Source organism: Penicillium manginii, assembly GCF_028828005.1.
Source record: "Penicillium manginii strain IBT 31320 chromosome Unknown utg000008l:1.0-3226943.0:1.0-3228205.0, whole genome shotgun sequence".
NCBI lineage: Eukaryota > Fungi > Ascomycota > Eurotiomycetes > Eurotiales > Aspergillaceae > Penicillium > Penicillium manginii.
Genome location: NW_026643109.1, coordinates 2,513,455 through 2,540,186, shown reverse-complemented (window position 1 = coordinate 2,540,186; position 26,732 = coordinate 2,513,455). Strand labels below are relative to the sequence as shown.

The following is a 26,732-nucleotide window of genomic DNA, read 5'->3' as shown; positions in this document are numbered from 1 at the left end:
TCAAGATCATCAATTTGGAAATATCGAGCACGGTGATCTCTGTAAACATCTGCATCATCCTGCACGTTTCAACTGATTTTCACTACCGAAAGCACAGTGTCTTTCAGCTCTCTCCAAGGCTTTTCAACACACCAATAGGTTCAATAGATTTCGTTGGATACATGGACGTCTTAGTAAATTTCTCCAAGCTTCCCGACTTGGTCGCCTCCATCCAGTTCATTCCTTGTATCTGAAGCGGCAGAATGATTTTGGCCTGATGAGATCGAGTCTCATCTTGAAAGATCCCTCTGAGAACTACTGGGACTTAGGATATCGATATCCTGCTTGTGGCGTGGCAAATTTGGCCCTGTACCACCTTCATAGTGCCGCGAGAATGGCTCACACATTCGACAATATCCCTCTGCTTCTTTCATTGGTAGGTGGACACAGTGCTCTTCCGCTACGCACTTTATTACTAAGCGTTAGCTATGGACCGTATATTGGGATTATGACAACTTTACAAGCCATTTGAGGGTAATATAGCCCGATGGACATAATTTAAAGGGCTTTCTTAGTGGCCACCATTCAATGGGAGTCGCCAAAGTCTCCTCAATCCTAAGTTTGACTCGATCAAGTATGGATGGCGGTGGTATACTAGAAAAGCATATTTCATGTAGATCGTCAAAGTAATGACATCGATCTGAGCATTTTGAAGGGTCGTGAGAATGGAATGAACTTCACGATAAGGAGGAATGAGTGCATTTAGGATCGCAAGACAAAAAAGGCTGTTTGATAGCAATAGGCGAATCTAGGAATGTTCCATGTTCAAAGGGTGTGTAATCAGCTCGGTCTAATTCATGGAGCTATAACTATGTATTGTTCCCGTAGCTTTATTACCAGCTTATATTTAATAGTTAGGTCCTACCTTATGTACTGGAAATTGTTAGTAAATACCTTATATGATCGTTTATACCTATCTTACATTAAGAATATTTTCCTTAACTTAGCCCAGTAGAGGGTGAGAAGTTTCTCCCTCCTAAGTTAATAAAGTTAAGATATATAGACTTCCATGAGGGTGATTTTTTCCTTATAGTAACATAATCTTCTGTTAAGGATTTCAATACCTGTGGGGTGGGATCAGGCTCCTCTTTGGAGAAGTTAGTGTTAGTCGCTTTGTTACGAGAAAGTCTCCATCTATTGTGTATCAATAAGCTTTAATTATCCAAGATATTATCTTGATTACCTATAGTACCTAGTTCAATACTATGTTCTTGTAGTTGCGGAGCGAAGCTAGAGTAAGTTACTCATGGTAGATAGTATCCACCACTTATTCCTGCATGTTCTAATACTTGTGTGTGACCCACATAATAGAGCATGTGCCTTCCTCTCGTCCAGCTTCTTTTCGATTTCTTCTGGGAGCATCTTTGGTCGAGTAAATGGGTAAAAAAGAATTTAGGAATGGCAGATTGGACTCGCGCCCTCAGGCTTTTATTATTTACCATTGCAGATTGGGAGAACGCAAACACATCGCAGTGGGTATTCTCACCCACTCTCGCCCCGTTCTCACCTCTCTCACCCTAGTCTCCAGATTTCTAACCCATATCACCCGCACTCACCCTACACAGAAACTGACGCTAAAGTTGCGTGAGGCTAGCACAAAGAAAATAAAGGAATCCCTGCGTAAACAACGGGCGGATCTTGATGCGCAAGAAGACGCTCTGGAAGCTAGGTTGGCCGAAGCTGCCAAAGATATGGCCGCTTTAAAGTTGGAAGAAAATGGGACCTATAAGACGAAGGGAACCTAGGCCCCGTTCCTGACCTTGTCGCCCGCTAGGGGCTTTCAGATACAGTATTCCTCAAAGTTCTACATTTCCCGTCTTTGATTAAATACTGAAAGATGGGAATGCTCGCTGGCTGTCTGTCAAGCAGACGGGTCGATCACAAGAGGACAAAACCACCACACTCGCAGAGTGCAGGAGGGTAGTAGACAGAGCGTGACGCTATAGAGGGATGAGAGATGAGAGAACAAAGAATAGAACCCTTCATAAGCAGTATCTCGATGCCGCAACCTCAGTAGTCTCAGTAGAACATTTCACAGGGGGAACATTCCTAGTTGTTATTGATACTATCGAACGAACGCTACTTATCCTCACGAAACAAAACGATAGCCTTGTTGCTAAGGCCTCAGTCACATGACTCCAGGATACCGATGTTGAGGACGGAAGTTCCCATTACAATAACTATTTATTCATGATTCCTTGTATTGATAGAGTTTTCAATAATAAGGTTTCACGCTGACGGAACAGATGTAAAAAGCAGGGATGGATCATCAATTTTATCCATCCAAAAGGGGTAAGGCGACAAAAGTTTATTTACATGCGGCTTGATGAGGGTAACCCTGAACCGAACCTGTCGACCCTCAGGTTCGGGTTAGGTCCAGAGGTCCTGCACCTCTGGGCGGTGTAATGCCAGGCCTAGTCTCCATTAGAGTTGTAATTTGTATACGTAAATAAACGTCTAATTCATAGTTTTAACGATGTTCTTGGACAACTGGCGTAGTTTCAGTAGTACTAGTAGGTCTATAAGGTAATATAGGACCCTTAGGTACTAGGCACTGTGGCAGAGATCGTACACGTGGAGGCATGGTGTACTATAAACATGAATACATTCACGCGTGCACGCGTGCACGCGGTATTATATCGTGTCGCGAGGTTGAAACTAACCTATAGGAAGGCGGCGTATATGGCGGAAATAAGGGGGGGTCTCAGACTTTAGTTTCGCCACTGTAGCCGACTTGTCCCTTCGTGAAATGCGTCTCCCCTGATTGGGCGAAACCTCCACCCCGACCGCCGTAGAAAAGGTTCATGCGCAAAATATTATATAGTTTGTGTGCCTACGACCGGAGACCATGTCAAGCAGGCGGTTTGACTAAATTTCAAATCGAGAAAGAAATGAGAAGAATCCGGTTTTCGTCTGATTCACTTGGAAGATTCATGATGCTTCAAACATATTAGGCAATGATCCTCCAATAGAATTAGTATAGTGCACACCTAGGCACCTGGGCACCCGGGGACCTCGGGATACTCGTAGTATTTTGGCATCGCCCGTGGCCCCTTAGTGCGAACTATATATTCAGCTTGAAGTTGGCGGAAGCTACCGGTAGATTAGATTCATTGCTTTTTGCGCATACTTTTTGAAGTGGTACTACGGATCCCTCTCATCAGAGATCGGAAGAGGATGAGAAGCATGGTGTCATTTAAAAGAGACGAATGTTTATGCATTAGAAACTTGAAGGGGAACAAGAAATAGCAGATAGCTTCGATTTGTCGATGTGGTTAGTGCATTGCATCTTGGATGCCTTGTCTGTGCTGCTTTTCCCCGCTTCCGCTATCGGTGTGGGGCGTCGGGGTGACACTGACACAACTCGAACTAATATGCAAAGCAATATGAGTTGACGTAATCCGTACAAATATCTCAAATGCATGCGTAAAGGCTAGAGTGGGTGCTGTATCATCCAATTTGATGTGCAGCCCGCACATTGATGCATGGCCAAGATTTCGCCATCAAGCCTTTCGAGTCGCAATACGAACATCGTGAGGAGCCTGAAGGATCTACATCGTATGGTTACGGCGTTGGTTAGCATATCTCTCAAGTTGAAACAGCTGAGTGGCGTTGAGTATATCCACTTTGAAGTGGCCCCCAGATAATTGTCGCATTAACCTATACGGCTTTTATTGTACTCGTATCCAAATCAGGGTGAGGTTATGGCCGGGAATGGGTACTTCAAGTTGTTACAATCCCAGATATAGAGCATAGAGCTAATAGTATCATTTACTGTGTTTTAGTTTGGCTCTGATCACGATTATGTACCAAGGCACTTCGTACTAGTATGATCAAATAGCAATATATCGATATGCTTGACTCATCGTCCCATTGTATTCGATCAATCGGTATGTTAATGTGTGTAGTGACCGCTCCATTATTTAACTTGTGCTATCTCGATCCCCACTGGCATCAGAAAATTGATCGGGGTAGTTTTTCTTCATAATCAAACTCCTTAGGAACACCTGGTGAGCCCAGGCTAGCAACAAAACTATCAAGGTTCTCCTGATTGTTGCTGGCCACCAAAGTGTAGAAATTGCCACTGTTCCAAGTAACAAAACAATGGTCGAAATGTTGCTTCAGAACACGCGCCATATCGTCTAGAGTCACTTGATTTTTACTCATTGTGACAAGCACGTCTTTGCCTTTTGCAGCAACTTCACTACTACTGAAATATCGCGATTTGAATCCGTAATCTTTCTGCAACTCACGTCGCTCATATTCATCCATGTCTCCGTGCCGAAACTTCTCAACGCAGAGGAAAATACCATCTCTCTTCAGAAATCGAACGGCAAAGCTCACTTGTTCCTCTCGATTTGGCGAGTACATCTGAAATGTAGTATCTTCATGAATAATATCAAAACCAGAAGCAAACTGGGCCAGCTCATCATGAGAGTTGAAAACATCGTTGGTCAATCGATGGAAAGGTCCATGAAAAAAAGTGGCATGGGGAGGTTTTCCGTTAATCGCGAAATTTTGCGCACTCATGTCGTTAGGACTACAGCACAGAGCTTCGACACTTCCTTCGGAGAATTGAGCAATGGCACGTGCCATGCTGCTGTCGCCAGTGCCGATTGAGCGGTATAAGAGTGGGCGATTAGAGATGCGCTGGCTGTATTCAATGATTGCGTTCCCCAGACGATAATTTTCCTCCAATCGGTAGGGAATACTGCCATAATAATGATTCGCAAAAAGTGAAGATCGCTTGATATATTCGAAAACCTCGGCGAACCGACCGAAGTAATCGCCATGCTTTTCGAGCAGTGCTCTGTCGAATAATCTCGTGTCGACCTCGGGGTTCCTGGTTGTACGTCCAGACTGACCGCGGGCTGTAGATTCAAACCAGCCCAGTAGTTGATTTATGCGAGGTGCGGAGTTACATTCCTCGAAGAAGGAAGTAAAGTCTCGCTGCGTGGGCGCGAGTGGTACTTGTGGGATGACGGCCGTCATATTCGAAAATGGCAAGGCAAAGGTTGAAAAGGGGCTTTAAAAATTCGATCGCTTGAAGGCTGAGTTCTGTTATGAAAGTAGGTTCAAGATGCACTGGCACATTTTGCCGGGACCACAGAAGTAGGAATATTTCCAAGTTTTCACCCAAGGTGAATGTTCAATATCATTTCCCTTCTTGGTGTGTGTGGCTAGCTGAATTATGTAATTTTGCAGGTGATCGATCGATAAATTTCGCTCAGACCTATGGGTCCCCTGCATACGCTGCAGATTACAGTCTCACAGCAGATACGCTAACCCGGATGCTGCCGCTATTCCCCCACAGCAGCCTCCAATCAGCCCACAAAGCGAAATGCATAAGTGGCCTAGAACCAAATGTGATATAATTGAACAGAGGAATCAGGTCCAATAGGCCTCACTCGTGGACCAAGGAAAATCAGTATTTACATAATGGCAACTTGTCATGGTGTGCTTTTTAACACTCTATGATTTCTGGTCCAAAACCATAGCTGACACTACGAATTCCTTGAATCCCATATAATGCATAGAAATTCGCCTCGCATACCAAATTTTACTTGGTCACTCGTGAGAAGAATAATTGATAACTGTTCAGCATGGGAGATATTGGCCAAGGTTCAGAGCTATGGATGCCTCCTATGACTCCCCAGGCGCTGCCCATGGGTAAGAGCAACATTTATCCACTGGGTGAACGACATGTAAGTAGAGATGTCGAAGATTCGCTACATAGTGAAGACTCACCAGTAAAAATACAGGGTGTCAGCGTCTCATTGCCAACATGGGATTCTGTGATTGGATTATCACGAAAGGAAAAATGGGTTTTGGATCATCTTGAAACTAGTTATCCTCGGTATTGTGTTTTATTCGAAAAAGAAGCATTTAAGCATCCGTTAATCAGACAGACAGCTTCTATATCAACAAGCCAGTGCGAGAACTCTCATTGGCAGTTCTACAACGACTGCTTCTCCCCGAGACTAGCACAAGCTGTATGTTATTCTCTTCAGCTGTTGCCGCCCGGAAATGTCTTGCAGCGCTTGAGAAATCTGCGGAGAAGGGGTCTTCGCTGGCTGTCGTCCGGTTTTTTTTGCCCCCAGAATCGGCCCAGGGCATGACGTCCTTTCACTGGGCAAACTTTTCTGCTGTCCTTTATCCGCCAGATCTATTGAAAATAGCAATGGCCTTTTGGAGAGATACTGGCAGTGGATTGTCTACTCGCCACGCGGAGTTCTGCATTGGTGAGTTTGAATATCTGGACTGTGATTCTAAAAATCCAGATTTTCAGAGTCCAGCGCCCTCCAAAAGAGGTCATCACGGCATTCCCCAAACTCTGGCATGTGTTCAGAATGCAGCCAACAGCATGCCTGGACTAAAGTCTGTCATTGCGAAACAAGCCAATTCAGACCAGCCAGGTGAGGCAGCTGTGAGTCCAGAAGATGTGTTCCTCTATCCCACTGGAATGAACGCCATATTTTCGCTATCAGAGAGTTTATCTTCGATGAAACCAGACTCAAACGTCGCTGCATTCGGGTATGATTGGTCTCATTTACCCCTAGTATCTCTTTGCCCGATTCGAAACCCAGAAATAAGTGGACTAATGATATTTTCGATAGTTGGCTGTACCCAGAGACTGTCCATGTACTGCGGCAGGATGTTTGGAAGACGTGCCTCTCATACAAATACGGCACAGAAGAAGAGTTAGATCAACTGGAACTTGCACTTCAGTCCGGTCGGAAGATCACAGCTTTGTTCTGCGAGCTTCCAAGTAACATCTTACTATCTTCACCAAATGTCCGCCGGGTTAAAGACCTTGCAGATAAATTCGGGTTTATAGTGGCATGTGATGACACTGTCGCAGGATTCGTCAACTTGGATGCAATTCCATACGTCGATGTGATGATCACAAGTTTGACGAAAACTTTCAGTGGCTCTTCCAATGTTACCGGAGGAAGGTTAGTTTCAAGACCCATAAGGTTTGACCTAAATTTGCTCACAGTCTGCAGTTTGATTATCAATCCAAGTTCGCGCCATCGAGATGCCATCAGAGCAGCATTATCTGCAGACTATGAGCAAGCGTTCTTCCCCTTGGACACCCTTACACTCATAGATAACTGCCAGAACATGCCTTGGCGAGTGAAGCGTTGTAACGAAAATACCCTTCCACTGGTTGATTTGCTGAAAGCCCACCAGTCAATCGCTGCAGTCCACCATCCATCCATTGCTCCTACTTCATCGATCTATAAGGATCTAATGCGCAAGGATGGAGGCTATGGAAATGTGATAGGTATTGTGTTCCATCATCCGGCAACCGCCAAATATTTCTACGATGTTCTTGATGTCTGCAAGGGGTCCAGCTTTGGAACCAACTTCACGCTTGTCATTCCATATGTCCAGCTAGCGAACTACTGGGACCGAGAAAAAGTCCCAAAATATGGATTGCCGCAGCACATTATTCGAATGAGTGTTGGGCTTGAGGATAGCGAACAGCTGTGCGCAACCGTCGCTAAAGCCCTCAGGCTAGTAGAGACTTTTGAGTCTCAAAGCGTCGTATAGTTAATTCGAGTTCCAGTCTTGCAATGGGCATGCCAGCGTGTACCAGTGCCGTGCAACCATCACCTTGGACGGTTTTGAAATGGTTAGGGAATTTTGTACCTAGATCACCTGGGGTCACGGTGGTCCATTACTACCTAGGAAGCACTGCTAGTATTAGTAGTACTACTAGAAGTTACCTACTACGAGGTACACAGGTCACGCCCGGTAAATTATATTTCGGTCGCTCACATCAATGCACACTGGCAGGTAAAACCTTCAAGTTCCAAGGTTCAAGTTCAACCTTAGAAGTGAAATTCACCAGGGCAAGTTCCAAATTAAACTCGAAGGTTTCGAATATTTAGCTAAAGGTCAACTGGGCAATCACTCAGACCTTTGGAAGACCATCGTTTAAAACGAATTTGCCAGTTCTCTCCCACTGATAGTCATGAGCTTCGGCAGGAGGTCAAGTTGATGTATCGCGATCGCGCGTGACCGGTAGCCAATGAAAGAAATTCCGGGTCTTGGACCACTGTCTGCCATTGCGAATACTTTGACGAAGTTGAAATTCACTTCGACCATGAAATGTAGTGTGTAAAAATCTAGTTTCAAACCGGATGCCCTGTCATTGCTCATCATGTGATCGTAGGAGCATGTGATCTAATCACGTGCCCCTCCGCATTCACACGATCACGTGCAAGAATATGAGCATTCACCGCCCAACCCAACCTCCTCTTTCTCTCTTCCCATCATCATCTCCTCTCATCGTCCCCTTGTCATCCTTCTCCCTCTAACATCATCCTGTAAACGAAGTATTTTCTCCTGCCGTTCTCGCCACCAGTCCTGCCATTCCTGTGATTCCATAGGACTCTGCGATTTCACTTGTTGACTTCGGATTGGGCATGTGCTCGTGACCAGGCCGCAGGAGATTTTACAACATTTGCTCTCATCTTGTTATCATCATCATCACTTTTCCGAAATTTGACGCGAGTCAGGGCTGCTCCATCTTGTTCCAAAGCCCGGGTGGGAGGGCAACTCGAGTCATCGAGGGTTTATCACTTAATCTAGCGAATGTTGCAACGACACAATGACCACCCCATCACCAAACCCGCCCTGGGTCTTGAAGAAGGCAGTTCTTGTTCATGCGCCCGACCTGGGTATTTCATGTTCTGCTCACCTTCGAATTGCCCATAACGAAACTGCCAACCAAGGATCCATATCCCTTCGGATAACGGCAGATCTTGCTAACCTGAATGGCAGATCGCAGATGCTTACGCTAAATATCCCTCCAAAAATAATCGAAAAGTGCGCATTAGCCCCGAGAAGCAACGATGGCCTCTGTCCACCACACCTGGTTTCTATGATACGGGCATCTGTCACGAATGTTTCGGCCGTCTCGACATTGAGCCTGAAGCTCGGTACCACTGGCATCGTTCTTTGTCCATCCGGGGCGGATACTCTAAGCCCAGCCAATCCAGGGGATTCTGATTTCGATGCCTTTGCAAAGATCTGCCGATCCGACTTCCTACGGCTACACTTTTCCAGACGACAATTTGTGAATAAAGAACTTGATCGATTAGAAGCTTTCTCTCATGTCTTGCGTAACAGAAGTCTCCTGGCGGAAACTTTTGACCACGCTCGCCATGGCGTGGTCGAGAGAGATTGGCGGGCCTTTAATCTATCACTCGATCCACCTCCATATTGCGAGCAACCCGCATCCGGGCAGGTGAAGCTGGTAGATCCACCTCTATATAGTGAGCAGTCCATATCCGAGCAGGTTCTTGGAAAACGCCGAGGTATATTCTCAACTTCTTATCGTCTTATGTACTTTCTTCATCCCGTACAATAACTTATTCACATTACATAGCCCCATCTATCCCATCCGACAATGAAAGACGAAAAAGCCCACTCTTTTCAAGCCCTCAGCCGCCCGACTCCCCAACTGAAGTCAATACGCCGAGCATCCTGTCCATGTCACCACCCCCGATCCGTCCAACTTACTTTACGCGTGCCACCTCTCCTGGTCTTAAAGAACGTGACATACTTGGGCGTCTTGAACATGAATTGCGCGGTCTTTCCGATGACATGATCTGCAAACTATTGACGCGATCAGGACACCGACATCTGCTGGCTCCACCCGCTGGTAGAGATAGTGACTTGCCATCTGGGTCTGAGAAAGTCAGCTTCGCCGAGGTCGATACCGTTGAACGCCGTCTGAAACAATATATTGATCAGACTATTGAGCGTCGTATCAAATCACATGTCGACCAGATTGTCGATAGCGCCCTGGGCGAATGCCGTGACCACATTTTCGACGAATGTAAAACGAACGAAGCCGAATTCCGTGAGCAGGTCGACGATGCTAACTCGGAGATACGTATTACGGCCAATGAGTGTATGAAGGAAATGAAAGAACAAGCGCAACAGCATATGAATGATATCGAGGATCAGGGAGTTGAGGTTGAGATGTCGGCGAAGGAAGAAGCCGCAAAGCTGCAGCGCTGGTTCCATGCTTCTGCCCAGTCCTCACTTGATAGAAATTCAAGTTCTAGCCATAAACTGAATGCCAGGTGCAGATCTGTTTAGATATAGTTTTGCACATATCTTAAATTGTTGCCTTGGGCTGAATATAGTCTGTATTCTTCCGTTAGAGGTAAGCGACCAACGCACTCCAGGGTTTCTAATTGAATAGGTCACTCCAAATCCTCTCATACTGTAGTAGTACTAGCTGATCGGTTGATTTTCTTTCCCTTGCTGTGACACATCATAATTCAATGCTCGTTTAATATGCCAATAATAATGTTTACCATTGTGCTTCCAATGATGTTGACTCGCCGTCATTTACAGTACCATTCAAGTTGGCAGGGTATGGTGGATTCGAAATGGGCTCTCATGCCTAAGTACATGATCTGTTCCTTGAAACCTGGAAGTTGGATGCTACCGTGAAGCGCCTCGATCTGCATTGTCTATGAATAATATGCATCAGCTTCATCTCAATAAATTAAGTGTGTGACATGCGTCACTATTTGCGCTCTGGTGCAATCGTAGTCACGCTAACAGCGAATTGATTGTAATATCAACCAATAGTCTATGCAGGAGCCGCAATCGATGATCATGGCGATCGTGTTCGTGGCAAGGGCGGCCCCACCAGAGACCCGTGTTGGCGATTGCGTTGCATGTAAGGAGAAATTTCTTTTGCCCCCTGGACGCCAAGTCACTTCAGCTCAAGGTCCATATAGAGGGATGCGTTCGCTCACTTGAACTTGGAACTCTCATTCCATACTCGCCATGGATAACTCGTCGACAGCGCCAGAATGGCGCCAGAATTGGCGTTCATCGACCTGGTTTATCGTCACGGCCATGTCTGCGGCGTTCTTCACTGGTATGCTCAACCCCCCCTCCTCCTTGTTAGCCGGAGGAATATGAGACTAACTACATTGTCACTTCCATCAACAGACACGTTTCTGGCCAGCTTCATCGTTCCCATTCTCCCCTATATTCTCGAAGGCCGGGTGGGCTTAGACCCGTCTCAGACACAGACCATGACATCATGGCTGCTGGCTGGGAATGCAGCAGTCAGTGTGCTGATCCGGATGCCTTTGGCGCATTTTGCGGATCAGTCTACTTCTAGGAGGGGCTGGTTCATTTGGGGGTTGGGATTGGCCTTCGTGAGTACTATTGCGACGGCGTTTGGGTCATCCTGTATGTCAAAAGTCTCACGCAGCATTGGAGAGAAACGGAATAGTTGACATATGCTTTTATTGCTAGTGGCCTTGCTCTTTGCTAGTCGAGCCGTACTCGCCATTGCTAGTAGTGTGATGTGGGTGGTAGGATTCACGACTGTGGCTAATGCTGTCTCGATTCACAATACTGGCAAGTCATATGCTGCAATATCCGTTGCCTCATCATTGGGTGCTTCGAGCGGGCCTATGGTATCGGGAATCCTGTTCCAATTAGCGGGATACTGGGCAGCATGGATATGTGCCTTTGTACTCCTCGGTGTCGACATGGTCTTTCGACTATTGATGGTAGAAAAGCAGAAGGCCAAGAAGACCGGTATGTGCTCCCATGCCAGTAAGAGTTGAATCGCCTACTGAAACAAAATCTACAGATGTCACAGGGAAATCCGTTGCAGAACGGCACTCGGTCTCTGAAAGGTCTCCTCTACTCTCAGCTCATGACAACCAAACTGGGACCGTCGAAACACAGGAGAAAGGGCCGAATTTCTATCGATGCATATTCAGCAAACCGAACTTTACTGGCGGCGTATATTGCAGCTTTATTTCGGGTCTTCTGACAGCCATATTTAATGCTACAGTTCCACTTCATACTCGCGACGCGTTTAATTGGGGTGGTGTCCAGTCTGGTCTTATATTCGCTGCCCTGCAGGCTCCCCGGCTTGTAATGTCTCCTTTGGTTGGTTGGCTGAAGGACCGGGTTGGCACACGGATGCCGACAGTCTGTGGATTTACTATCTTGGCTCCGTTCATCTGGCTTCTGGGCGTTCCCGGAAGCAAACAGTTCCTATCTACGAGCTTCGAAAACTGGGGACCTGAGGTCTATGTAATAGCCATGGTTTGCATCGGATTTCAGCTTACATTTTTGAATGGATCAGGGACAATTGAAGCTACCGGTAAGCCAAATGCCTCATCCCATCCGTACTTTCAAGATGAAATAAAGTGAGACTGATCATTAACATCTGTCAAGTGGCTGTGAATACTTTGCAAAAAGAGCACCCTGGTAGATTCGGCCCGAATGGAGGAAAGTCTCGTGCCATTGCCATCGCTGGTATTGCCTACACATTGGGATTATGCGTGGGCCCTATTGTTGGTGGGGCACTAAATGAAAACTTCGGATACTATGTTATGAATTGCGTTGTTGGTAAGGACCATCCCTTTCCTTTCCAGGTGGCAGAGACGTTCGACCCTAACATCTTCTAGCCGGGCTCTGTCTTTCAACTGGTGTTGTTGCGTTTCTTTGTCTGCCCTCCCGGGTAATGAACAAAGCATAAAATTCTTGAAGTTGCTACTCGTACCTATGTACTAGTATCTTACTGGTACCTAAGTAGTTTCTCAAACGTGGCCATACTGGCAGCCATCAACTTGAATAGTACCCAGTATATACCTAGGCTAATAACCTTGGAGCCTTGGAAACCAAGATATTCTTCACAATCTCAAACGTTGAATTAAGCCGAAGAGACTCCTGTCAAGTGAACTCCAGGACTTGAAGCTCTTTAAATAGTGCTGGATCTTTACAGTGCTTGTAGAACTGGAAGATACTAACTAGTGAAAGATGGGAATGCTCGCTGGCAGTCTGTCAAGCAGACGGGTCAATCGCAGAGAGAAAACCACCACACACGCAGTGTGCAGGCGAGTAGGCAAGGCGATGACAACTAAGATATAACCTCCGGTCTTGTTTGATATCCGATGTTGGACCCTAAACCTTAAGGATCCACCGTCGTGGCGAAGTCTAGTGATGATCTGCAAGATTCTCACGCGTTACAGCCAATAGGATGATATTTTAAACCGAGCAGAGGTCTGTGCTGAGTGTATTTACGGATCTGTCGGGCATATTGGTGCAATTTATGTCCTGGTGAGCTGCTTTCGTGAAGTATCTCCCTCCTCGGTTCGGTGTACCAGTAGACCTAGCTGTGGTGATTCCTGAGAAAGTGATGCCTTGGTGTCTAAATTTTATGAAGGGAGTTGATTAGAACCAACACTACGAGTATTTTATATTCACTTCCTAATTTTTTTTGAAAAAGATAGCTCTCCGATTATTATACTCAAAGCAACTCATCATGATTGTTCCGCATAGATCCATTACTTCGAACCATTAAATAGACCATATATTATTAACCTTGGCAAAGGGTGACGTTATTACATACTCCCATCTTCAAGGATATTGTCAATATATCGCATACTAGTACTAGTACGCCTAGCTGCTGGTCATTGTCTTCATGACGGGCTTTTCACTGATTGGTCAATGGACTCCAGAAATCTTGCGTGGTCAGATCTTCGCATGGGAATTTTATTTTCGATTACCTTTAGAAGACCCGGCGATGTCTACTGTGGCTAGCGAAAGCTACGACTTCATTATATGAAATTTAGAAGACCGTAACAAAATTCGATTGGACCTTGAAACTGAAAGATCAATAACCTATAATACCCTTTCACGATTGAGAAGCAGTGGCAGGGAGCTGTCCCTCCCACTGTGCTTTCGCCAACTCATAAAGACTATCGTCAGTCATCATATCCCACCCAACCAGAGCCAACCCCTTTCCAGTAAGAATCGCTTCCTCGTGGGCTTCATCAGTTCCAGCACAAGCCGTGAAACTTGGGTGGTGCGGGAAACAACCCTCCGGTGTGGGGATGGCGAACATAGAATGAAGGGTTGGTGCGACGTAGCTGACATTGCCTTGTAGGATGTTAGAGGTTATTCTTTTGGGGAAAGGTGGACTTAAGGTTCTACTCACCAACATCTGAAGATCCAGTAAGGACCTGCCCGTGCCGCTGAATGACCTTCTTTCCGTAGCCCGCCAAGTGGCTCGTGTATCTCTCACAAAGCGTCTCGTTTAAAACAATGTCGGTATAAAGGCCCTCCCTAGACCGTCAATTTGCGGTTAGCATCCACTAGATCAAATGCTATTCCGAAGGACAAACTCTTTGATTTTAATTGTGCAGCCTGTCGTGGTAGCCGCCCCTTCCATACACTGACGGACTTTGGCAATGAGCTTGTTGAGACCCTGCAAACTTGGGCTTCGAATTTGCCAGTAGGACTTTGTGTACGCCGGAATGACGTTGGCAGTCTTTGGCACATCTAGAAAGGCCCCATGAATTCGTTCCTCGGGGAGAATATGCTGTCTCAGGGTCGAAACTCCATTGTATGCCTGAACTAGTGCATCCAATGCATTGATACCATCCCATGGATTACCTCCCGCGTGGGCATTCTTGCCAAAATATTCCACGTGTAGCTCTTTACGGGCATTCATCAAGACTCCTGCGACTCCATCACTAGGAGATCCAACCAGGTTCTTTGGTCCACCATGGCTGGAGAGAATATTTAGAATGGTTCGCGCATGATAAGGATTTTGAATCTTGGAAATCAACAGAAATATCTGAACTTACGCCATCAAAGAGATATCGACGCCCTCATAAGCCCCAGCATCGATCAATTTGGCCTTACCACCACCATTCTCTTCAGCAGGAGTACCAAGTAATTGAACTCTACCTTTAATTCCAAGCTCCTTCTGCAAATAGCTCAAGGCTAAAAAGGCTGCAATGCTGCTGGTGGCGATGAGGTTGTGGCCACAGGCATGGCCGATACCAGGCAATGCATCATACTCAGCGTTGAAGTTTATAAGTCGGCCCTCACTTCCGCTGATACATTCGAAAGATGTGTCCACTCCATATGCATGCCGTGTGACTGTGAATCCCTGGCTTTCAAGGAAGTCGCAAATAGCGTCATGCGCTTTGTGTTCTTCGTATGCCAATTCGGGATTTGACCAAATCTACAATTCTCAGCTCCTGATCAGCCGGGTGTCTCGAAATCTATAAGTATGGGAAGCGTGCAGTGAAGTCATACATAATTGTTCAATTCACGGAGCTGTGTGGCTACTTTCTCAAGGGCTTTGTCGATAGCAGCCTTAGTTTTCTCAGGTGAGATCGAGATATTAGTGGTCACAATCATTGTGTAGAAAATAAATCGTGATCACAGTAGTAAATAAGGGGCCAGATCAGTGAAATCACAGAGGATCTGGTGATATGATAATGCAAGAGGAATTGTTGGAATAATATAACTTCTGATGTTTGTGCGAATGTTCCTCTTTTATACTAATTCTCTATTACCTTCATATTTTCAGAAATCACCTCTGAAGTAAGCAGCATTCAAGGCGCGATGTTCAATTACATTTGCATAAGTCCGTGGCTCAGGAATAAAGGTTATGCGATTCCTTTGCTAATTGAATATCTTGGCATTCACAACGGCTTGATTGGCATATCATGATTACCTATGCTCACAATTTGGTAGTTATGCGCTATGCCGTTCGATGGTTTTGCATAAGATAACAAATGGCCAATGCGAGGGCGACGATTAGAGTTTCTGGATTTAGCATAGTTCAAAGTGAGCCTACCGTCCACCAATCGGAAATCCTAAATTTGCCGACCTGGATGACAGTTGCCAAGCCCCAGAATCTATACGATAACCCCTCTCGAGTTCGCTTGGTCTCAATCCAATCAACCGGCGTAAATTTGCCGACCAATTTCCTCTACTTGAGCGACTCTTTCACTTTACTCGCGATCAGGAAGCTTTCCGCGGGAAAGGAGGCCCTCGAGGCTGTTGAGGTTCATCGGATAGGAAATCTCTTTATCCATGACAACGAGCTGCTTCAGATCTAGTCCTATCGCTTCTATCTTCTATCTACACTCAAATTTTGAATTCTGTGGGGAATAACAGAGTGAAATAGTTGAAAATTGGGATCTCATAAGCGAGAGTTAATGTCAAATGTCTACAATGGACAGATAACGATAACATGGTGCACGGCATTAGAGTTTGATCGTTCTACAATTTTGAACATAATTTCCCCAGCCAATCCACGTCTGGGTCCTCTCCAAATATTTGAGCCTGAGCATTATTGGACATTGTGTCTATATTTTCATTCTTAAAATATCCTTTCATCTACTCGCGATGGGTACTGTGCAAGAGCCAAACGAGTACGATGAGAAGGCCATCAAAGGCACAGCTGAGCTGGCGCAGGATGCTAGTGTTGGTGAATATGTTGACTATCAGGCCTCCCCTGAAGAGGAGCGTCGACTTCTATGGAAGCTGGATCTCTTGTAAGTGATGGACCGTCTATCGACAGAAACCCCAGACCAAAGTCCAAAGTATCGCGTGTTGAGAGATCTTACAGTATGATCCCTATGATGGGAATTTGCTACATGCTACAATACATGGATAAACTTGCTCTCAGTCAGGCCACTCTGATGAATATACGAGGGGATCTCGTAAGTGATATTATCAATTCTGTCCCGGCAAGATCATGATGCCAACCACTTCAATTACATGTAGCACCTTGTCGGTCAGGAATATACTTGGTGCTCTGCCATTTTTTATTTTGGTTATCTCGCCTGGAGTGCACCTACTTCATATCTCATCATTCGTCTTCCGCTGGGCAAATACCTAGCCGTCTCAGTGTACGTTTGACGAATCCTCGACTCCTTTGGCCACTGTGGCGCTAACTTGGGCATGTGCAGGTTTTTATGGGGTGGTATCCTGATGTGCCATGCAGCCTGCCAGAATTTCGCTGGCTTGATCACTGCTCGATTCTTCCTTGGTGTTGGTGAAGCTGCTGTTGCACCTGGTTTTGGTCTCATTACTGGAATGTTCTACAAGAGAGAGGAGCAGCCCGCTCGGTAAGCAAATTTCTATTAAAATTATCAAGCAAATGAAACATCGAACAACAGAACAACAAACTGATCCGCCTCATTCTTCAGCCAAGCAGCATGGTTCATCGGTAACTGTGTTGCTAATATAATCGGAGGTGTGGTTGCGTATGGCATTGGAAATTCTCCATCAGGAATCGAGAGCTGGCGCCTCTTGTTCCTGGTTCTCGGAGGAATCACATCGGGCTATGCGATAATTCTCTTCTTCATTCTTCCTGACTCTCCCGCGAAGGCCGCTTTCCTTACCGAGTCCGAGCGGAGGATCGCTTTGCAGCGAACACTAAAGAACAAAACAGGAACTACCCAGGTGACAGAAGCATTCGACTGGAGTCAAGTTGCCGCTGCTGCAAAAGACCCACAAGCGTGGTGTCTCGTCCTTTACACTTTCTGCGTCAATCTTGCCAATGGTGGTCTCACTAGCGTGCGTGATTTCGATCCTGATATTGTTCGAATCTCCACTCACATATATATAGTTCTCCGGAATCATTGTCGCAGGCTTTGGATACTCAAACTTCGAGTCCCTCTTGCTTCAAATGCCTATGGGATTTTCCCAGCTAGTATTCCTCATTATAACTGCCGCCATTGCTACATACATCCCATCATCACGGATCATGGCCATGATTTTGAACGTGGTGGTGGCCGTGATCGGAGTTGTTTTAATCTACACTCTTGATGACATGCAGAAAGTTGTTAAGCTAGTTGGCTTGGCTTTTGTTGCTGCATTTGCCGTTAACATCCCACTCTGTCTGAGTATTGTTACCTCCAACGTCGCTGGATCTACAAAGCGAAGTACTATCAGTGTCGCTGTCTTTGCCGCTTATTGTGTGGGCAATATTGTCGGGCCGCAATTCTTTTACGCTTCGCAGGAGCCAGTATACTCGGTAAGTGTGTCCCGTTGTCGCGATTTCGTTCTCCTGGCTCACATTATATCCAATAGAGCGGTATCCAAGCATCCCTTTGTGGGTTAATACTCGGTGTGTTCTTCTTGGGATGTCTGTTTGCTTATTATGCCTGGGAGAATAAGAGGAGGGATCGGCAGAAGGGGACTGTATCTGAGGATCTTGATACTCATGATATTATTGAGGAGATCCACAACAAGACAGACAAGGAGATACCAACCTTCCGGTACACTCTCTAGTGTACTTGCATTATACCCATCTATATACTGATCTAACCCCGCAGTATCCATGGATTTAAATACTGAATGGGGAGGTGTGTACCAATTCAACTTTCAGATGAAAGACTACTTCCTACGGTGTTTGGTTTCCAATTATTCATTATAATATACCGGGGTAGATGTGTAGACGTGTCCGTTCTTGACAGATCTTCTGATCACATGGTGCGCCTGTATATCGCTGAAGTTCACAGCAGTCCCAAGGCTGTCTGGTTGGCGGCCTGTGCGTAAATTAGAATTCCATGCGGAGAAATTCGGAAGTGTCGGATTGGAACGAGGTTATTTTAGGTGCGGGGTATTGAAGTATAGCAGGACCGTCTCGGGAGAGAAACGCGATAGCTGGTCCGTGTTCTGAAATCTGAGTTGGCCATCGAGCTGACCATTGAGTCGGAGGGCCGTGGCAGGTCATAAGAAGCTTCCCTTGCTAAACCTCGAGCTGTAGTCACTAGCCTTGCTAACCATCTCCCGGCGTTGGGAATTCGAGATCTTGGAAGAAACCGCCATATCCTTCTCGCGATCAAATGCGCGTGTGCTTGGATCGTCCTCTTCCTCTTTGCGCTTACTCTCTGACTTTTCCAGTCGGGTCTTCTTTGCAGCACGGTCCTGTGGGGAGGAACGAATTAGCATAGGATACACATAGATTGGGTTACCGCAACAACAAATAGCACTCACATTGTATTTTTTGATCTTCTCCTCCATTTCCTTATCCTTGGCCGCATTGAAATTGCCCGCCAAGGATTGTGTTGGTCCGCTAGAGGGGGCACCGACACCCATGACTTGATCTTCCAACCGTCTCAATTTCTCTTCGGGTGTCTCCACCCATGCGGCATCAAGACCCTTTGAACCCGCTGTTGCCGAACGAGCTGATTTTCCTGTTTGGAATTTGCGATTCCGGAGCTGTGTTGGGTCGATCTTGGAGGCCCAGTCGCTGTTCTCGGGTGGATGTAGCATCCAGTCATCTCGTTGAGTCTCTGGCTTTTGTTCCTTGTCAGGCGTATTCGAATGGGCAGACGAAGCAGGTATAGCTGTAGGAGCCATTGATTGTCCGGCTGGAGGAGGCAAGCTGGGTCCAAAGTCGTCGTCGCTGTCATCGCTATCACTGCCACTGGCGGCATCTGAATTTGAGGCTGAATCGGCGGGTGTATTCTCGGTAGGTGGAGGGAGGGATGGGCCGAGGATGCGTCGTTTGGGAGAAGGCAGGGTTTGACCCTCGCTAGGGTCATCAGAGAGCTTCCTTTTGTCCATCTTGGCAGATCGACAGAGTATCACAGAGTCGACAGAAGATGTTGAGGTTGGAATATCAAATCGACAGAGTGAAGATCACGGGGAGTCACGGGGTAGTCTTATCTTATCAGTGATCAGGTGATGTCATGGGACTGCCCGATTTCACCCTCTCGTTGTTTCCTTTCACCGAAACATTCCCCCATTCCTCTTTTCCCCACTCTCGGGGAAGTCAGGAGCTTGAGAGAATACCTTCTTCCCTCGAGATATGCTTCTTCTTTTACTCCCTCTTTCCTGAGTCCCCCATATACTGAATATGGGCTGTCTCTCTGTTCACTCTCAACCGGTATCGGATCCGGTACAACAGCGGTCAACTGATAGCTCGGAGCCCACTGCTCCACAATACCAACAACAACAACAATCAGAACAATTGGAAGTGCACACAACTCAACCTTCTGAAGAACCATCCCCGAAACCTCCTCGAAAATTCCTTGCTCAGCCTATCGAAACAACATCACGAAGCTCTCAAAAACCATCCACCACCTCCTCCACCCCCACCTCCACCTGCGACCCCGCCACGCCAAATGATCCACTACCACCGAAACAGAAGGAGGACAATCAGCCTCCACCTCGTAGAAGGTTCCTCCCTGAACCCGTCGAAACCACAACAAGGACCAGCAGTGGAGGTTCAACATCGACCAAACCGAGAAGGTTTACACCAGAGATCATCGAGACGGAGTATCGCTCCGTGGATCCCGATCAACCTCCGAGCCGGGACACTCCAAAAGCTCAAATTGGACAACTTGGCCTTCACACAGAGGGATCTCGTTCACCAGCCCGGCTGAGCCCCAATCGTGCTATCCCCCACCCAATCGAGTCCAAGTTCTCATATGTAAACCTCCTCCGCCGACAAGAACGGTCTCGTCGCCATTCTTTTCAAGTGCCAGACCTCCCTTCCATCCCGTCAAACAGCAGCGAAGAATCAGACAATGCTTCCGAGTCTCGTTCAGTATCCCCGTCCCCGAAAAAGCGAGCCACCAAATCTGCCAAATTTCGCCAGAACAATAGTACTAGACACACTCTGCAAGAAGGTGGTGATTCCGGCGAGTTTTCCGAATACCTGCTTTCACTAGCTGCACGCTCTGCCGAAGAACAATTGAAAGACCAGACACTTGCTGCTTTTCCCAATGAACAGGTCTACCAGCATTTTGACCATTTTGCCATCGACGATGAAGCACCGTCAAGGAATTCAGAAGAAGAGAATTGGATATATCCACCAAAGCACCATCTCAAGTCCCGGAGACAATCTTCAGCAGATCTCACTTGGGAACTCGAGCATCTGCGTCATCACAAAGAAGAAGCAGAACAACGCTCAAGAGTAATGAATCGAAGACGGAAACCAGACCTCAAACTCTCCAGTCCAAAGCGCCTGGGTCCAATCCCTCCAATGCTGGGAGGGGACATCATCCTACCGCAAAGTCTGTCACCGATAGGATCTTTCACCAATAAAAATGGCACTCAGAGCGAATCAAATCCATGCACGGACTGCGGTGCTCTCTGGTGCGGACCAAGTCGCCCCGATAATGGCCGAGGGTCCGGTCTCTGGATGGGCACATGTCAGAAAGACGAAGAAAACAACAACCGCGGCTCTCAGATAATGACAGGGATCAAGACCCCAATGTTACGGGATGACAGACCTCCAAGTCTAAGCCCTAGCCCCAGCCGCAGCCCCAGTCACACCCACACCCACAGTTCTTCCCCAGATGCCCACGCCCATGCCCGCGCAGCTCGAAGAGAAGAACAAGGACACCCTGCCCGCTCCATTCCCCGGAGCATCCCTGGTACGAGCCAGGGTCTCGGCCTGAATCTCAATTTGAGCACAGTCAGCTCCATTGAAGACGAATTCAACGACGAATTCGTCACGCAGATCTATAACTATCTCTCTCTCGGATACCCCTGCGTGGCCCGCGACTACGACCACGAACTGAGTAAGATCTCGGGCATTCTCGTCGAAGACATGAGAAAAGATGATCTTCACACCGACGCCAAGGGATACGTCATGGCCCCGGAAAACGAATTGGCCGTGGCTTGTACAAGATGGAAGGCCCTCCGTTTGTACATTCAGGAATGGGCTCGACAGCAGCCCAACATGGCCGAGGAGAAGAAGTGGGGTGTAGGTGTTCCGGAAAGACGAGGAAGCTGGGCATTCTAGAAGGCCCACGGATAATTTCATTATTTCATTGTCTTCCTTCTTTCCCTGCTTTTTTCGGGCCTTGGTTTATCTTTCTGCAAGCATTCATACCCGGCGTGTTATATATTGCATACATACAGAAGCGCTTAGTTTATATACGATGTTGACGATGTTGACGATGACGATGACGACTATGATGAAGGTAGAATATAGAGAATCTTGCAACCATTTATTTCATTTCCCACCTACATAATTCGCCGAGTGTCAACGAGCACCTGGGCAGAATAGTACTATGAAATTTCAGTGCATCGATACAGCACACCTGTATGATCCCAGGGATGTAAATTCCCGACCTTCCCACCACGTCACATCAAGCCATCCCTTCACCCGAAACCTGCCAGTGGCAAGTACTAGTTACTACCTAACTAGGTAGATAGTAGTAGTACTAACTAGTAGTTAATTACCTAGCAGGTAGTAGCCAACTTTTAGACAAGGATTCATATTCTGTGTGAAGACATTCCCAAAATATTCTCAATTCGGGGTCTCCATCTAACTCTAATACAACTTGCAATGGACCCTTGCTACAGTCCACTCACTGAGGAATGGACTCTTTCCACAATTAAAGAGAGGAGGGGGTTACCGGGAATATTTCAACAACTGCAGGAATTTCAGGAGCTATTTGTACAAGGAAATCAAAGAATAGGCCTGGAACAGCTCACGTGGAGAGAGAGATTCAGGCAAATCGGTCTCTTACCTCTTGACGATCATACAGCAGTGCAAGTGAATTCTAGCCTTTTCACTATGAATCACATGTATAAGAGTCAAGTTCTTTCAATCTGCTCGGTTGAACTACTGTAAACCTTTGAATCATGATGTATTTGAGTATTGCAGTTTGACTTGAAAAGGCACTCTTAAACTATACACTGCAATTGCATACCATGACAGTCTGGGCGACAGAAGCTTTCAAGATAGTATTATCAACAACATAAATGGTATCCAGGTTTGAAACTATTGAGATTCTTGAGGTTCGCGGAGTAGGAAGATACCATGCGCTAGTGCTATAGGAGATTGAAATAGTGCGAGTACCTAGGTAAAGGGAGTACAGAATGAAGAAATAGCCAGTGAGTCTGAATTTAAAAGCAGGCAAACTGGTATAGGGGCCTTTCTTTTAGTGCCATGACAGCTGATATGAAAAAGGTCTGTCAAATGGATGAGAGTCAGTTCCAAGGTTCCATGTACCTACGTAGCTGTGACTTAGGAGCTCAAATTTCAAGAAAATTCTTTTACCTAGGTATGTTCCCCGATAAGCAATGTTCTTTCTTGACTAACAATCGGGTTTGGTGATTAATACTGCCGGTGGGTACCTAGGTAATTGAGCCGTTGATATATTACTTTACGAAAGAGTGAGTGAAGTACCTGTAGTAGCTTCGAAGGTTTGAAAGAGAAAAAAAGAAACTGTAGAATCATGATTGGCTGTCCTTCCGAGTCTCTGATCATGATGGGCTGAATAAAATTCTGTTAACCAACAATGATCGTGTTGATCACCTGAGCATACATTCCCGGGCTGATAGATGTCACTGTTGTAACCTAAATTCTTCTGATCACACCATCTATATTAGCACCGAGGTTCAAACTTGTCGCCACCGTCCACTCTATAGACAACAACCTGAGAAACCGTGAAGCTTTCCCTAATGACTTCGCCCTGATTCTGGCCCAAGGTTTCACTCCGCCCTTTGCCCTGAAGAACATCATTGTACGTAAACTCACTCTGATTGGCACCATGATCATTCAACACGAAGGCCACTCGGTTTCTGGTCGGATCAATCTGTAAACCAACTTCTGACTCCTGATGATCCCCCATCCAGTATTTAGCGGCAGTATCCTGAGCATGGCTCTGTGCCATTTCTTTTGGTAAAGACCGAGGAACTGAATTCCCTTCTTTCAACCTGAACATTCTAGTATTAGGTTGAAGCTGGAAAAGAAGTTGCAAAGGGACGGGTTCAAAATTCTTAGCCATCTCGGACACATCTTGTTCTCCATTTCCCTCTCTCTTTGGGGCCGCGGCGTAAAGAGCACCCATGATACCCGGGATGTAGCTATGGCTCTGAGCTTTGTCCCCGAGGAAAAGAACAAGGTGAGGCCGATGGTCAGTACTTTTCTCCGTAAGACCCTTGATGATTTGGGGGAGAGCCAAAGCATTATTTGAATCTCGCATTGACGATTGGTATGTTTCTTCAAACGAGACGGGCCTAATATCCCGATGGAGTTCAGGTTTTCCGTGAAATTCGGTGACGGGAGGCACAAAAAATGAGACAGCACGCAGAATATCACGTATTGTGGAGTCTGGATGTGATTCTGCTCTTGATAGTGAACTGGTCTCTGGGATGGGAGGTTGGAAGATGAGTGCCCATAGTTGATGGAAATGTAGCTCGAAATTTGGCTGGAATCGAATGGTTGAGTCAGACTTCATTTGATACTTCTGAATCGAGGAGAATCTTACCAAAATATCAAAGGCTCGAGAAAGGGATTTTTGTACTATGAATCCCTCCGAGAGCTGAAATTGCGCAGCGAGTATATTCACAAGCTCATCTTGTTGGGGTGTCGGTTCCTCAAGAGTGCCGTAATGAAGTTTTTGCTGACTCCACGTTGGCTCAAGCAGATTGACCCTCATTAACATTCTCATCATAGTAGTAAAATGCTCTATTTTTAGCCGAGAGCGATAACTAGCACTTTTGTCATCGAGGAGAAGCTGCGCTGATGGAGCTAGTTCATCAGGACCTGGGATTCCCTTGCCATCATAGGGCCCAGTTGTGGCTACAATATCCATCATGTCGTCCTTGATATACGAAGAGGAGGTATTGTTGGTTTGGTTTGAATCGGGGATTTCGGAACTCAATTGACTGATACTTCGCAAGATCCGGTCAAAGTTGTGTCTGCATGTACAGGGCGTGCCATCTTGTACATAGGCCCAGTGGACCTTTGACCGGAATGTACCACACATAGTACCTAGGAGCCCCGTGCCTTTGTAGGCAAGCATTATCAAACCACGTTCAAATTCGGGTCGTGCTAACTTTTGAGTATCGGCATTGCCATGATTTGGGAACGGGTGCCAGGCATAGAAACAAAAGCAAGACCAGAGAACATCAACTGCTGTGTCCGGTATTCTTGTTCCCGGGAATTTGGCCGTGATATGATTTCGAAAGCTTTCTTTTGTCCAATCTGAGCCATCATCTCGTTAATAGTATTCTTATGATAGTGTTTGAAAGTTAGCAAGTATCTCTTACATGGCTGCTCCTGGAGCGAGTTTTGAATACTACACGCGTCGAAAGTCGCCTGATGTGTTTTGTCCTGAGTTCCATGCTCAATCAGATAATTATGTAGTTTGTGAAGAGCGATTTCTAAGAATAAACTGTCAGCTTTGTTGCACTACGGGCTGATTGACAAATCTTGGGGGACGAACCAGGCGTGACGGTTTGTTGATATTCTGCAAGTGCCCTCTCATAGGGGTCTTGTATGCTCACACAGCACCCCATGTTTGGCTTTCAAAGTTTGAGATGTGGAGGTGATAGGTGGAGGTAACACAAGGGGCAATGGACATATCACAGGGATAACTCGAATACTATAGAGCATTCAAGTGGAAAGTTGGGGGCGGTGCCGTCATGGCTTGATTACTTGTGGGTCCATTACTAACTCTAGCACGCACAACCATTCTAGGTAACTAAATAATGTTGGTGTTCACTCTGCTCCACACATTTCGGCCCCTGGGGCCAGGACTCCCGAAATCGTAGGGTGGCAACATCCAGAAATTTGGCCCCTCAACCCATCAGTGCGGATATTTGACGATATCGGCATTAATTTAATTCTGTAAGCGATTTTTATGTTCCTAATTCAGATTATAGAGCAATTAATACTTTTCGATAAGGCTTGGTAAACGCGAGCGGCTGCGTAGAGGTTTCAATAGTATTCGGGGTATTTTATGTTAACCGCCCTACACAATGCCTAGGCATATGCCCCCCCCTCTAACACCATCCAAGATTCATCCCAAAATTACGTACTAGTAGGTACTAACTAGTGTTCCCAATACAAATTCAAGTTTGGACCCAGCTTCAAGTTATACGCCCAAGTCCCTACGGTCGCGATGCCTTCCCTCTCCGTGGCGGTCTCTATGGCCACCATCTGTAACAGGGTTCTACTGGTATACTTCCTACGATTCCTTTTCAGAGTTATTTATTCTGAAAGTACGTAGGTATTGAACTTCAACTTGAAGTTGTAGGTACCTAGGCAGTAACGTGTTTCACCTCCGAGTCAGCCGCCATTGACTCCCGTAGCCGCCTCAAGAACACATAGAAATATGATAAATTACAACTTCAACTATCTAAACAACCAAACTTTTTTTGATTCTAACTTACAACATAGGCTCTATGTATTAAGAAGAATGATATAGTGAGTACCCTTTCTGATTGACCTAGGTAGATCATTATTCAAGTTTTATATTAGTAGCTAATGATACAATAAGTAAGTAGTGATCTACGAATTTGGGATGTGGGGACTATAGAGTATACCTAGGTATCTCCGCGATAAATCTCTCTTTTGGGGATTATAGGGTTTAAAGATTTTTCACGAATAGTATTTAGATCATAGAACCTTAAGTCAGCCCCTTAGATTGAAACTTGGATGGTTGTTCAGATGTAATGTTGTGATTTGAATTTAATATATTTATTATGTGTATCGGGACGGCCAATTCGGTCACGGTAGTAGGTAGGACCGGGGCAGACCCGCGGGTACGTGAACAACTCTATGCCCATTGGCCTCACTCCCAATTCACGGGGATTACTAGTTTGAAGTCATTCCGCCCACCCCGGGCGCCACATGTACATGCTTCAAGTTATCTGTTTCAAGGTCGATTGTTACGGGACACATCGCCGATCTTAACCTCGTTCGGCACAGCAGTGCGACAACTAATGAGCTCTGAGGCGAGTCACCCCAATACCTTGATAAGGAGGACCTGGTGGATGGATTTACCGCTCAAGTGCCAGTCAAGCACGAAGATCTTGTGGCACCCAGCAAACCTGTCGCTATTGAAAATAGACAATATAGATGGGGTGGCTTGTTGACAAACTGGCACACTACAGGTAAT

General features: G+C 46.2%; 11 protein-coding genes across 11 annotated transcripts; 7 read left to right on the top strand and 4 right to left on the bottom strand.

The window, feature by feature from the left end:
* Positions 1-1,437: 1,437 nt before the first annotated feature.
* Positions 1,438-1,784, top strand: N7533_011579 (uncharacterized protein; the record flags this gene model as incomplete). The annotated part of the gene is made up of 2 exons (XM_057108229.1): positions 1,438-1,515; positions 1,605-1,784. 2 exons carry the CDS (start codon positions 1,438-1,440, stop codon positions 1,782-1,784), a joined length of 258 nt encoding a protein of 85 aa, XP_056955607.1.
* A 2,209-nt stretch (positions 1,785-3,993) lies between these two features.
* On the bottom strand, positions 3,994-5,031 carry N7533_011578 (class I SAM-dependent methyltransferase; the record flags this gene model as incomplete). Its single annotated transcript, XM_057108228.1, has 1 exon — positions 3,994-5,031. The coding sequence occupies one exon, from the start codon at positions 5,029-5,031 to the stop codon at positions 3,994-3,996; it is 1,038 nt and encodes a 345-aa protein (XP_056955606.1).
* Positions 5,032-5,642: 611 nt separating this feature from the next.
* On the top strand, positions 5,643-7,596 carry N7533_011577 (uncharacterized protein; the record flags this gene model as incomplete). The annotated part of the gene is made up of 5 exons (XM_057108227.1): positions 5,643-5,744; positions 5,802-5,896; positions 5,953-6,573; positions 6,657-6,995; positions 7,047-7,596. The coding sequence occupies 5 exons, from the start codon at positions 5,643-5,645 to the stop codon at positions 7,594-7,596; spliced, it is 1,707 nt and encodes a 568-aa protein (XP_056955605.1).
* A 1,063-nt stretch (positions 7,597-8,659) lies between these two features.
* N7533_011576 (uncharacterized protein) lies at positions 8,660-10,158 on the top strand (the record flags this gene model as incomplete). The annotated part of the gene is made up of 2 exons (XM_057108226.1): positions 8,660-9,368; positions 9,440-10,158. 2 exons carry the CDS (start codon positions 8,660-8,662, stop codon positions 10,156-10,158), a joined length of 1,428 nt encoding a protein of 475 aa, XP_056955604.1.
* A 702-nt stretch (positions 10,159-10,860) lies between these two features.
* Positions 10,861-12,512, top strand: N7533_011575 (MFS transporter; the record flags this gene model as incomplete). The annotated part of the gene is made up of 5 exons (XM_057108225.1): positions 10,861-10,954; positions 11,029-11,274; positions 11,341-11,628; positions 11,684-12,205; positions 12,280-12,512. The coding sequence occupies 5 exons, from the start codon at positions 10,861-10,863 to the stop codon at positions 12,510-12,512; spliced, it is 1,383 nt and encodes a 460-aa protein (XP_056955603.1).
* Positions 12,513-13,741: 1,229 nt separating this feature from the next.
* N7533_011574 (M20 family metallopeptidase) lies at positions 13,742-15,258 on the bottom strand (the record flags this gene model as incomplete). Its single annotated transcript, XM_057108224.1, has 5 exons — positions 13,742-13,986; positions 14,045-14,172; positions 14,232-14,618; positions 14,697-15,079; positions 15,154-15,258. 5 exons carry the CDS (start codon positions 15,256-15,258, stop codon positions 13,742-13,744), a joined length of 1,248 nt encoding a protein of 415 aa, XP_056955602.1.
* Positions 15,259-15,638: 380 nt separating this feature from the next.
* N7533_011573 (uncharacterized protein) lies at positions 15,639-15,965 on the top strand (the record flags this gene model as incomplete). Its single annotated transcript, XM_057108223.1, has 1 exon — positions 15,639-15,965. One exon carries the CDS (start codon positions 15,639-15,641, stop codon positions 15,963-15,965), a length of 327 nt encoding a protein of 108 aa, XP_056955601.1.
* Positions 15,966-16,254: 289 nt separating this feature from the next.
* N7533_011572 (uncharacterized protein) lies at positions 16,255-18,147 on the top strand (the record flags this gene model as incomplete). The annotated part of the gene is made up of 7 exons (XM_057108222.1): positions 16,255-16,403; positions 16,478-16,571; positions 16,636-16,760; positions 16,821-16,979; positions 17,061-17,430; positions 17,483-17,890; positions 17,947-18,147. 7 exons carry the CDS (start codon positions 16,255-16,257, stop codon positions 18,145-18,147), a joined length of 1,506 nt encoding a protein of 501 aa, XP_056955600.1.
* A 441-nt stretch (positions 18,148-18,588) lies between these two features.
* Positions 18,589-19,428, bottom strand: N7533_011571 (GPALPP motifs-containing protein 1; the record flags this gene model as incomplete). Its single annotated transcript, XM_057108221.1, has 2 exons — positions 18,589-18,786; positions 18,856-19,428. 2 exons carry the CDS (start codon positions 19,426-19,428, stop codon positions 18,589-18,591), a joined length of 771 nt encoding a protein of 256 aa, XP_056955599.1.
* Positions 19,429-19,720: 292 nt separating this feature from the next.
* Positions 19,721-21,616, top strand: N7533_011570 (uncharacterized protein; the record flags this gene model as incomplete). The annotated part of the gene is made up of 1 exon (XM_057108220.1): positions 19,721-21,616. The coding sequence occupies one exon, from the start codon at positions 19,721-19,723 to the stop codon at positions 21,614-21,616; it is 1,896 nt and encodes a 631-aa protein (XP_056955598.1).
* Positions 21,617-23,210: 1,594 nt separating this feature from the next.
* On the bottom strand, positions 23,211-24,632 carry N7533_011569 (uncharacterized protein; the record flags this gene model as incomplete). The annotated part of the gene is made up of 1 exon (XM_057108219.1): positions 23,211-24,632. One exon carries the CDS (start codon positions 24,630-24,632, stop codon positions 23,211-23,213), a length of 1,422 nt encoding a protein of 473 aa, XP_056955597.1.
* Between the last annotated feature and the right edge of the window lie 2,100 nt (positions 24,633-26,732).